We start from the raw sequence: 12,518 nt of genomic DNA on the forward strand, positions 1-12,518 counted from the left end.
TAGCCCATTTAACGCAAATACAGAATGTCTGCTATGTACGTTAATGTCTCAACATATTTCCAACCACAAAGTATATAATCACAAAGTCTCCGTTGAGGGCTCAGTTGCCAGCTCTGGGATGATATGAAGCACATTCAATTGCTTGATCCCTGAGTTGGCAACAGAGCCCTCAACGGAGACTTTGTGATTACAGACTGAAAGGGGGAGTGTAGTTTTACTACCGAAATTAGCCTTAATACATTATTTTTTTATTTAGTAGGGGGAAATTTAGCAATTTGTCGAGATATCTCACCCTACTGACAAAGATAAGGCTTGTTAACATGAATGAGATAGGCAATAGTTCTCATAATGTGATGGCGGTGAACCGTGTGCACAAGCTATTTTTGGACTTCAATGTTATTTTCCACTCGGTTCAGAATATCTACCTTGTCGTTTCGTTTTGTCTTATTAATATCAAGCACGGAGATCATTTTACCTGTATTATCTTAGGAGTGATTATACGTTTTCGCACATTTTCGCATAAGTGTAGTCGATAAATCCAGCCAGATACGCAAATTAAAAGAAATATTGATAATTGGAAAATATTTCTTTTAAAAAACCCCAGAAATATCTCAAAACGAAATTGTACAGCTAAAATTAAAACGTTAGATGCGCATAACTATTATAATAGAAAATGAAATTATCTAGTATTATATTGCTTATAGGTCTATAGTTCTGATGCGGGGTGATTTGCAGTGTCGGTAACATATCGTGTCGATAACGTGTAGTGTCAGAAATACAAATTACATACGTATTAATCTCATCATATGAAAAAGTAGAACCATTTAGACTTATACATTAACTTTTTATCTAAAACTATGTGAAGATAAATGTTCAACTTGGTGCGGGTCTGTATACTACTGTGTTCAGGTATCACTTTACTTGTAGCCAACTTTTCCTTCAGGCCGCAGCTGTTCACAAATGTGTGAGTGTACATGCAGTCTATATTTAGCAAAACGACCTAAAATCGTCTTCTGAGTGTTTGCCAGTCATGTAACTGCTGTGGTCAACTCTCCTGATTCCACACACGCGTTTCTGTTCCTATGTTGCCCGCGGTAGAAGCCGACTAGAAATCGCACGCGCCAAGTAAACTAAGTAGAACTGGAAAGTATACAGAATATTTGGTGTGTTTATACAAGTCAAACTGTGAGATAACGTATTAGACAATCTTACACTCGAATTTATTATTTTGACACACATACCTTTCTAGAATTGGCACTTCAATTAGTCATTTTCCGGACAAGTTCAACCGTATGTTTTACTACAACTTAATATGTCCAACTATGTAGTATTGTCGCGCCATGTGTAATTTTCGACGGGGGTGGGAATGGGTAAAACGTTATCATCAGCACCAGTTGCTTAGTTAACGTGACTCTGGCTTGCAGCGCATGCAGTTTCTAGCATAATTTTTATCATATTAAATTACGGCGGCAAACTTGAAGTTTGAGTACAGCATGAACTGGATCATATTGCAGCTATTTAGAAGTCGAAACAGACCATGTCTGTACATTTCAGCTTCAACAGTTCGCAAGTATTCAAAGATAGAATATAACGATCCCATCCTCAGGTTCTGACCTCTCAAGAAAGTACACCACACGTGAAATTAGTGTTCCTGTATTAAGTATTTAAATATGATATAAAATACAATGCCAAAAGGAACATTAGCAAAACAAAGTCTCAAGTTTTATATATAGTAAAAGCAGTGTCCAAATTATCTGTTTTCGTTTGAATTAACTACATGGTAAGATCCATTCTGTTGGTTGTTTGGTAGATTGGTAGTTGCTACCTCATCCAGTTCGACACTTGCTCTCCGTTGCTGAAATCAAATATAAAACATAATTATAAACGCGGCTATTTACTAGCAAATACATACCCATGACACATCTCTGTCAAAAGATGACTTCATCGGACGCCTCCTTCTCTACTTGGCAATTCCAAGTGTGTGCTATCTGTCATAAATATTTACCCAGCATTTGTCTTGTTGATTCCGGTTATTGTCAAGTGTGTTTAGCATAATATGCTTTTATGCAACATCTTACTCTAACATACAACATATTAAAGGATGTGTGAATGTGGAAAAGGAGAGGTAGCAGCAGTGTTTACAGCACATCTTTTGCAAAAAACGCTTCAATACAAATTGCTTTTGGTCATAAGTTTGTGTGTCCCAGACACTCAAATGCTAAGTATTGATGAGATTGGGTAGATTGTAATCTTGACCATACTGGCAATACATTTCCTTTCTCTCCATTCTTTTCTCATGATTAATCATGCCGGCCAATCACAATATTTAATTCCATAACAGTATGTCAGTAAATGTCTTGTGTGTGTCATGATTGGTTGTCACGATGTTTGTATAGTTATGTATAAAATTATTAACCTGCTAGTTACCTACCATTTGGTAAGCCAGTCTACGTGTTATATTGCGGTATTTCAGCACAAATATGAGTCCAAACAGACCAAAAATGAATAACAACACACCAAGCACGGCAATGACAGCACTCTTTCCACTACAGTCCGTGTGCATCTTTACTTCTTCTAGTATTGTATATACATAAGAATGACAACGAAGAAATTAATTATAAAGCGTAATATTTGATATACTGCAATCTTCCACACATACACTAGTGGTTAGTATTGTATTATTATATATTTCTTGAAATTAATAAGAAAGGTTATAGTATAGGGTTTGAAAAAATACACGACACTGTTATAGCTATTGTTATTATCATTGTGCTTTGCGACAGTCGCCAAGTAAGCTTCAAAGATTAAAAATATAAAATCATAGTCATGCTTCAAAAACATAAAATGATTACTAATGCTTTGGGTCATTTTATAAGGCTTAACATGCGAAAGCATACATTTATAATGCTTTGAAAATGCTTGCATATGACAAAGTATACAAAATATACATTGGCATTTGGTTAGATTATGTCATGGTAGGTTAAGAGAGGTTATGTAATGTTGAGTTCGGTTAGGTATTTCCAAGTAAACAACGATTATTCACGTGACTCCGGTCGGTCAATCAAACAAACAAACAAATAAACAAACAAACAAACAAATAAACAAACAAACAAAAAAACAAACAAAAAAAACAAAAAACAATCAATGAATCAATCAATTACTCAGTCAGTCAGTTAGTCAGTCAATCAATCAATCAATCAATCAATCAATCAATCAATCAATCAATCAATCAATCAATCAATCAATCAATCAATCAATCAATCAATCAATCAATCAATCAATCAATCAATCAACCAACCAAACAACAAACCAACCGACCAACCAACCAACCAACCAACCGAAAAAAAACCAACTAACCAATCGGTCTTCCAATCAATCAATCAATCAATCAATCAATCAATCAATCAATCAATCAATCAATCAACCAACCAAACAACCAAACAACCGACCAACCAACCAACCAACCAACCGAAAAAACAACAACAAGTCATTGAGAATATAGTCCCCGCTATGATTGGGTTTTAAGGAACTGGCAGTTTATGTTGTCATTTTCTTGATATCACTACTCTGATCATGCAACAACACTTGTGAACCTAAATCAAACAGACTTAGATATGTTGTGTCTGCTCATTGGACAAGGAAAATGCCTACTCATGTTGTGTCTCCTCATTGGACATGGGACATGCCTACCCCTCAAGATGACGTAATGGAATAAACCATTCAACAATAAAGAATAGGACGGGGGTGGGGGGTGGGGGGTCCTGTTCAAGCATGTCTAAGTTATGGCTTTGGACATGAAAACTGCTCCAACAAAATGGCTGCCAGGTAGCCATATCGGATTGTATCACGACGAAAATGGATATGCACATGTATGTCATAGAACACTGTCCTAACACCAACTTTGAATGAGATCTGTTCAAGCATGTCTGAGTTATGGCTTTGGACATAGAAAATTCGCAAACAAAATGGCTGCCAGGCAGCCATATTGGATCTTATCATGATGAAAATGGATATGCACATGTATGTTATAGAACACTGTCTTAATATCAACTTTGAATGATATATGTTCAAACATGTCTGAGTTATGGCTTTAGACAGGGAAAATTTGCAAACAAAATGGCTGCTTGGTGGCCATATTGGATCGTATCTTGACAACAGTGAATATGCACATGTATGTCATAGAACACTGTCCTAACACCAACTTTGAATGAGATCTGTTCAAGCATGTCTGAGTTATGGCTTTGGACATAGAAAATTCGCAAACAAAATGGCTGCCAGGCAGCCATATTGGATCTTATCATGATGAAAATGGATATGCACATGTATGTTATAGAACACTGTCTTAATATCAACTTTGAATGAGATCTGTTCAAACATGTCTGAGTTATGGCTTTAGACAGGGAAAATTTGCAAACAAAATGGCTGCTTGGTGGCCATATTGGATCGTATCTTGACAACAGTGAATATGCACATGTATGTCATAGAACACTGTCCTAATACCAACTTTGAATGAGATCTGTTCAAACATGTCTGAGTTATGGCTTTAGACAGGGAAAATTTGCAAACAAAATGGCTGCTAGGCGGCCATATTGGATCGTATCATGAAACAAATTGACGTGCATATGTATGTCATTGTATGTTGCCCCTGTACCAAGTTTGAAAGAAATTGGTCCAGGCATCTTCAAGAAACGGCTGCGGACGGACGGACGGACGGACGCACAGACAGACGGAACCCAATCCATAAGTCCCCGTCCCGGATTTCGTCCGGCGGGGACTAACTAACCAATCGGTCTTCCAATCAATCAATCAATTTAGTTCACAGTTTAGGCATCAATGTGATCAAGGATCCATAAGATAAGAAACTCATATCTACCAGAATAATGATAGCCAGCAAAAATGACACCCATCGTCAAAATAGCCAGATAAAATATGTAGTGATAATTGTCAGGGGATTCTTTGTAACGAAAGGCACAGGGAAGAGGAGCATTTACAGGAATATTAGCATTGTGTTACGTATTAACTACTTACTACTTAGAAAAAAAAACACGAAAGCGGGTATTTAGGTCCTGTATTTCTGTAATGATCCTTACCTATAGGTACTGTTGGTGATGATTGATCAGATGGACATTCCACATCATTTGGCTGGCTACGACAATTACATTCATCGTTACCTATACATAATAATAACGAAACAGTCATAACAAAGGATATAAGTCTAATATGGTACTTCGTGTGAAGTTAACATGTAAGTGTAGTTGTGATGATTCCAAATGTTCACCTAATAAATATGCACATTATTTCACCTTCAGGCAATACAACTTAGGCTTTTACAAGTACACAAGCACAGCAATGGATAGCATATCACTTGCACTAGAATACAACTAACAAATAATTTCACTAACATCTTACACTAGGAAAACGGTTACTTCACATGGGGGATTTCTAATTATGTGAAACTTATATCATAAAATGGGCCATCAGATGAGAGACGTGCGATATGATCTAACCCTTTTTAAACAGGATAAGACAAAGAACTTTTGAAAAAAGGGATACTTAGAGAACCAAGGTTAAGTAAACTTACGGCATCTCCATGTAGCAACATGGTTGAATACAGCAAAAAAAATGATTAGTTTAGATGAGATGTGTATTCTTTAGTCTATCATAGTGTACTGAGACGACTGATATGTTCTCTTTAGATTTACCTGGGTTTGATGGGTGGTATGGAGTGTTCTGGTTTGTGATTGGATGTGGTTAGATGGCATATGTATGTGATGGAATAGACTGGATTGTATAAGATCCAATAGGGAATTTGCAATCCAGACTGAGCATGCTCAGACGCAAAGGACTATGGGATTATATGTGGTTATCGCAATACCTAATCTGGAGCTACCGATAAAATTAACCTCCCACAATGGTGAGGGTGTCTGTGAATTGATTATTTGTGGGTACAAACAATGTAACATTATTGTTTACAATACTATTTGATTAGTATTTATTATCATATTTCCCATGATGCATCATTCAACATGGCGGGTTTGCAAGTTCCCTATTGGATTTGGTTAGTAAATTATAGCATGGGATGAGTTTTGTTGCACTTGACTGGTGATAATTTGATCATTTAAGAACAAGGTTTGTATTCAGAAATAGTGCAAATGACGTTTCAGCACAACTGTAACTGTGGTTTTGTTGCTAGGCACATTTGCATACATTTTTGAATGTTTACTCACTTGCCCACCGGCAAATGTTGTTGCCTTCGAAAAATATACCAGGCATTTGACTGTTGCTAGGGCGTGGTCGCGATTGTTAGGGCCAGTTGTGTTAATATGTTTTGAACAATACCTAAGGAATATCACCTCTAGAAACATTCGCTCCAAATTTCAGGCCATAAACGAAGAAATTTTCGAAATATAGGATTTTGACAGAAATTGGAATTGTTTAGACTTAATGTGCATGTCACTGATGCGAGCATTGTGTCTACACATCCTCACATACCACTATGAAATATCAGCCGCATCTGCTCAGCAGTTATGGAAATACAGATTTGTTACCAAAATATTATATTTGTAAACCTAATTTGCATATCGCTGACGGAATCATCATGTCATGAACACTGTTTCATCCACGCTTCCCAAAAGAACACTCAAAGTAAATGTCCAGTAGTTTTGGAGTTAAAGGTTTTTTGTACCAAAAATAATATTTGTCGACGTAAAATGCACATCCCTGATGCGACCATTTTCATTTCAAAACGTTTCCTTCCATATTCCCTACGACTACCAAGACAATCGGTTTCACGACCTTTGACTTTACATACAGACACATCTGCATCCCCCCAGCCACCCACCCACATACAGACACACAGACATTCTGTCATACCATCAGTACTACTGTACCTCAGTTCAGTTGTGCTAACAAAATGAATTCAAAGGGTATCTTTCCAATCAATCAATCAATCAATCAATCAATCAATCAATCAATCAATCAATAAAATAACTGTTGCGCCGATTTCCAGCGCAATGTTCTGTTCAGTAGCGCTGAATGACGAAAGAACACCATTTGCATTGGTGAACAAATAAGTCTTCAGTTTTGTTTTGAAACAAACCAGACTGTGGGTCATCTTTGAATTACGTTCAAAGATCATACCACCGGCAAAATTGGCACGGCATGTAAAGCAATTTCATAACTGATTGTAAATGAGCATAATTATAGTTTAAAATTACTACTATAACATTACCTTTATCAACTTTTAAAGAGTACTGACTACTCTCAAAGATAGAACATTCTGTAATTGCTCGGCACGTGTAATTTCCTTCATCTTTGGAGGTAATGTTATTTATGAGAAGAATACCATTCTGTTCATCCACGTTAAAATGATCAGTCCCCTGAAATTGAAAAGAATGGTAATGTATGGATTAATATGTTAGGCCGAGGATAAATCGACAATGAATATTCGAAATATTGGTATCTTTGATGGACGACAAAACTCAAGAGATGATTTTGAACCATCAGTGGGAACGACTCCTGAAATAGACTGACTCAAGATGTCTCGTAAAAACTGTCATTGTAAAATACCTGAATGCGAGACATGCGATGTGCACACGTTTGGTCTTCAATACACACGAACATATTAAACAATTTGCCTGAGCGGAATTATATTCCCTATTCATCCAAATCAATGTCATTCACCCGTGTTTGTAACTTCAATTTGCAAAAACACTAAACGGTTAAAAAGTTGAATAACAAGGTAAACACGAGTGGTCATTACGTCTCGTGTGTACACATCCGTTGTGTCCCAAACTATTGAAACAGCACCATCTATTAATAGCTTGGTTACTTGTGGTCTGTTTACAAATCATGTATTGTAAAGAATTTTTTACACAAGACTTTTAGTGTTTAGCAGTTCACTGATTTGCAAATGCACGCTTGATGCCAGTTTTATAATGTTGTTCGAACAATAGCTGACATTTATACACGCTTTCAGCATTACAGTGACGGAGGAATTTGTTATTGAGACTTAAACATACTTAAATAATAACTTAGAGATGAACCTTACTTCGATTATTTTACCGCTCTTCAAGAATGATATTTTCTTTGGAGCTTTATCTGTTAGACACCGCAGTTCAGATTGTCCATTTTCAAAATTTCTTCTCGTTGCCTGTATTTCAATTGAAAGTGTATCTGAAATGTGTACAAAGACAAAGAAAATGCAGCAATAAATCATGTCTTTCCACCATTGTCCATAGTTTATACCGAATTGCACTGCTGCCAAATGAACAATAATATTTGAACAATCAATCTGGCAGCATCAATTATCTAATATAATAACATCGGCATTCCCACGAAACGTTTGGTTAGCTACATGTTGAGTCATTATGGTTGAATGCTTACACTATCTGGCTTAAATCTGCAGGTTGTCGAGCGTGATCGCTGCCGTTTTTGTTTCTGAATGGTTAAAGTCATTGGACAAGATGCGTGAACAACAGCTAATAATTGTGGTCTTGTTAAGATGGAGGTTCCAATGTGAATTCTTAAAACGTATTCGCTTACAGAGGCTGCAATGGCTTGAATGTTACCCAGGGATTTAGGAGTACTATACAGGACCATTGTGCCACTATATACCCGTGCCAGGGATAATAATAATGTGCTTTTAGTATAATGTTGGAAAACGCTATATACCAAAAGTAGCATTACTAACTATCTTTGCCAACAACATTAAAATGTGTTTACAGTACAATTTGCGTTGGTGCAATCGATTAGCAAAACCCAAATCGCTATGCTCAGCTTCGTCGTGAATGCTGACGAGGCAGGCGTAGGCAATATAATGTCACTATTCACTTACCAAAAGTGGTCACTTCGAAATCCAATCTAAAATCATTTATTGTCGTTCCTTCCTTGGTGGTGATTCGTACTGAAAATATATCATGTAGTTGGCAGCTATTGGCAACAAGATACCAATTGCCATTTACCACCAGTAGTGTTGCGTCGTTGTTTTTATGTGAATACTCCTCATCTACCAACAGCTGTCCATTTGACCGACTGTAGTCGATTATAATGCCGTCTTGCTCTTTTTCAAGAACCATGTAGTGAATCATATCGATACTCCCACAAGTAGTTAGTGTACGCCTATTACTCAGTGCATTTACTTGAATAACTGTTGGATATTCTGAACATTCTGTAAGAAATCGATACAATCATTGAACATATCTTGGTACAATGATGAAATATTTCACTTTCTGTCTCATTTGTTTACCCTATTGTTTCCAACTCTGTTTTGCCAAGTTACACTCCCTGTGTTTATTTGGCACCTCCCCCCTCTGCCCCTATCTCTCTCTGTCACACACACACACACACAAATATATATATATATATATATATATATATATATATATATATATATATATATATATATATATATATATATATATATATATATATATATATATATATCATGGTGAGCTCGATGGCAATGCTAAATATGATATTGACATTGCACCATCGTTCTCAAATTTCCAGACTAAACATTGTAACAAAGTCCGTGAATGTTTAAATCTTTAAAAAATCTTACCAATGGAGGTGACTATGGAATGGACCAATTCCTTTCCGGTGCTATGAATTTGTAATCGGTAGATTGCTTTATCCACGGAGAAGTTGTCGACCTGTAAGGCCCAGTAGCCAGACTCTGATATCAAGTTGTGCTTGGCAATTGAGCTATCCGTTGCATCAGGGGTTGTGCAACCCGCCTCAGAAAGTTTTCCTGTAATTACAAGAATTTCTGCGTATAATTTAGGCGTTTCTTGTACAACTAAGGACAATAAGTGAAGTGACGCTTTTCTCAAACCTAGACAATGTGACAATTGTGAAGCAAATACATAATAATAAAACATATTAATGTTATGGATGCTTACCTTTTACTTCTCTAACGATACAAAATATATCATAATTTCTTTCATTCAGTACAGGTATATCACTTTTTAGGATAAAAGATGTGTTCTGGGGTAGACTCATATCTTCACCAAATGCAAAGTTGACAACACCTATAAAATTGATCGATGATGGAGAAAACATAGAACTTACATAAGATTCAAGAGAGATATCAAAAGCAAGTTAGTTTATTGTTGTAGCTTATAGTTACAACGAGTATTGTCTGTATCTAAGCTACATTTAAAGAGTGCATACTTCAAATTCCGCAACATTTCGTACATTCATCGACCATAATAAGCCCTCATATTCTATGAAGCCTGTTGACGTAGCATTTAATTTAAGTGAGTGATTGCATAATTAATTGTTTTGATAATTAGACTGTATCTTCGTAATGCAAGCTACAAATAGGCACATATATCAACCATAACAATGCAAACATGCCCTGAGAGGTTTGTTGACACATATATTACTAAGTCTTTTAAGAAGTAATTTCAATATTTAATGCTTTTTAGTAATTAAGCTTATCTTCAAAATGCGCACTTCGAATACCATAATATAATTTGGCACATACAAAGCACATATAATATATACACGTGTGTGTGAGTGTGTGCGTTTACGCCCATGCTCTATCTACGTTTCACCAAACCAACCTATTTCATTCAATTTGCATTTTGATTTGAAACTTTAATGCGCCACAAACCCAATTCCCCAGAAATTATTGACATGTATATATGGTAGCAACATGTGTTACAGAGTAATAAGTATTTTGATAAATTACCTTCCTCAATCCCGTTGGCAAAGCTATTATGTGTCACCAATATTGACGTAGTCAATAATGCCTTGAGCATCATTTTCATTTTACTTAATAAATATACCTGGGCAATCTGCAAAAATAAAATAAATCTTAAATTTAATATTAGGATTTATCTTCTGACGCTATATCATTTTATACTGAAAGTGTACACTAGCATGTGTACCATTACAATGTATTTCGATTTCTTTGACAATGTCGGCACACTGAAAATCATTGAAAAAGTTGTTACATTGCCAACAAATCTATATTGCACCCTCTCTCTCTCTCTGTAAAGTACAGAATACTGTTTTGGGTTTACTTTTATCGCATGGCAACATAATAACATGACCGTATACAGACATATGCAGACATTTACACATAGGCACTGTCAAACAGACACACGTATGTTTATATATTTGTACAAATATTTATCTTATTTAAAAAAAAAATACTTTATTTATCTATTTTTTCTATTAACTTATTCATCATGACACTTGGTGAGGTAGCTTTCAAATTTAAAGATGTTGACACAAATAAACGTTTAAATATCACCATATTATTTACCCCCAAAAGGATATTTACAAATTTTTAGGTCGGTAGGATTTAAAAAAAAAACAAAAAAAACAAAAAAAAACCACCACATTATTTCGTTTATTTTCTAAAACGGTGACACAACTTTAGATTGGTACAACGAGAACCTTTTCCATGGAATCGCAGACATTAAAATGTGTAAAGTGCAACATCAATACTCTAGTATAACGGTATTTAAATTTTGGTAAATATGACATTAAAATGTACGTCAATCTTAATTTACACCAACACTATATAGAGTCAATGAATGGCTGTAGTTTAACTCAGCGGCTGACACGCATTTCTCTGTTTTGATTGAAAGATCATAGTTGCCAATATGAGTTATTCATTAATAACTGGTATATTTTGAACTAGACACATGAACTGAATATGCAAAAGTGTATGTAAATAAATGTTCAATTCATAACATTCTTTATACGGAAGCAAAAGTCTAACGCGTTTTGCATGCGCGTTGCATGTCACCTTTTCCTGAGATCTGTCTCTATAACATTTTGTCTAAAATCTTATCAGAAAAATTGCTCAATAAATTTCCAGACTAAGAGTATTTTTCAAATACAAGGTCATTTGTGGACATCAGAGGTAATTCGTGTCAATCTATACGACATGTATTTAACGTTAAAATCACAACAAATGGACATCGTTTGTGCTGTCCTGCCTAGGTTTTCCCGGCCTAAGTAGTCCCTATTACTGTCTTGTTTACTTTTAACTTGAAAACGTTGATAGTATCATAGTTGTACAATTTATGAAGATCAGGGGTCATTCGTTCCACAAATGTACAACACTTGATAAGGCGTGGTTGGTCACATGGACAAAATACAATTTAGGACATACATACAAGCGAGTATGCAATTTTTTAAAAATACAGTGGATATATACATCGTTGAGTCCTCCTGTGTATTAAAGGTAAGTATACATTATCTAAATTAAGATATTTTTCTTTTCTTTTCTTCTCGGAGTTGAGAACACTATATAAGCTCAGACGATTCAACTGATCTTTCGTATGATCAAGAAATTGTTCATAATATGGCGGGCGTTGATACCTTAGGTCTCTTGACCTTTGCGCACTTTTTTTCCTACAATTGTAGCAGATAATGAAAACTCTTCTGTTTTGCCATATGAACAATACGTATTTATAGAAAAAACATAATTCTGGCACAAGTTAGTCATAATAAAGAAGCATATTTTTCTATAACATCGACTCATGCTGACCCCGATA

At 35.6% G+C, this 12,518-nt stretch overlaps 1 protein-coding gene across 1 annotated transcript; it reads right to left on the reverse strand.

Annotated features, from left to right (window-relative positions):
- Nucleotides 1–1,714: 1,714 nt before the first annotated feature.
- LOC144453303 (uncharacterized) lies at nucleotides 1,715–10,797 on the reverse strand. The gene is made up of 9 exons (XM_078144557.1): nucleotides 10,697–10,797; nucleotides 9,903–10,031; nucleotides 9,563–9,751; nucleotides 8,837–9,169; nucleotides 8,051–8,175; nucleotides 7,232–7,379; nucleotides 5,091–5,171; nucleotides 2,432–2,574; nucleotides 1,715–1,855 (listed from the first exon to the last, which is right to left on the reverse strand). The coding sequence occupies exons 1-9, from the start codon at nucleotides 10,773–10,775 to the stop codon at nucleotides 1,751–1,753; spliced, it is 1,332 nt and encodes a 443-aa protein (XP_078000683.1). The 5' UTR covers nucleotides 10,776–10,797; the 3' UTR covers nucleotides 1,715–1,750.
- Nucleotides 10,798–12,518: the final 1,721 nt, after the last annotated feature.

Source organism: Glandiceps talaboti, unplaced genomic scaffold (genome assembly GCF_964340395.1).
Source record: "Glandiceps talaboti unplaced genomic scaffold, keGlaTala1.1 scaffold_58, whole genome shotgun sequence".
Lineage (NCBI taxonomy): Eukaryota > Metazoa > Hemichordata > Enteropneusta > Spengelidae > Glandiceps > Glandiceps talaboti.

Coding starts and splice junctions, on each gene's coding strand:
- LOC144453303 (XM_078144557.1), bottom strand. CDS start 10,775: ATGAAAATGATGCTCAAGGCATTATTGACTACGTCAATATTGGTGACA. Junction 9,170..9,562: donor TTCCATAGTCACCTCCATTG/GTAAGATTTTTT, acceptor GATTTCTTACAG/AATGTTCAGAATATCCAACA. Junction 5,172..7,231: donor CTCTTTAAAAGTTGATAAAG/GTAATGTTATAG, acceptor TATTATGTATAG/GTAACGATGAATGTAATTGT.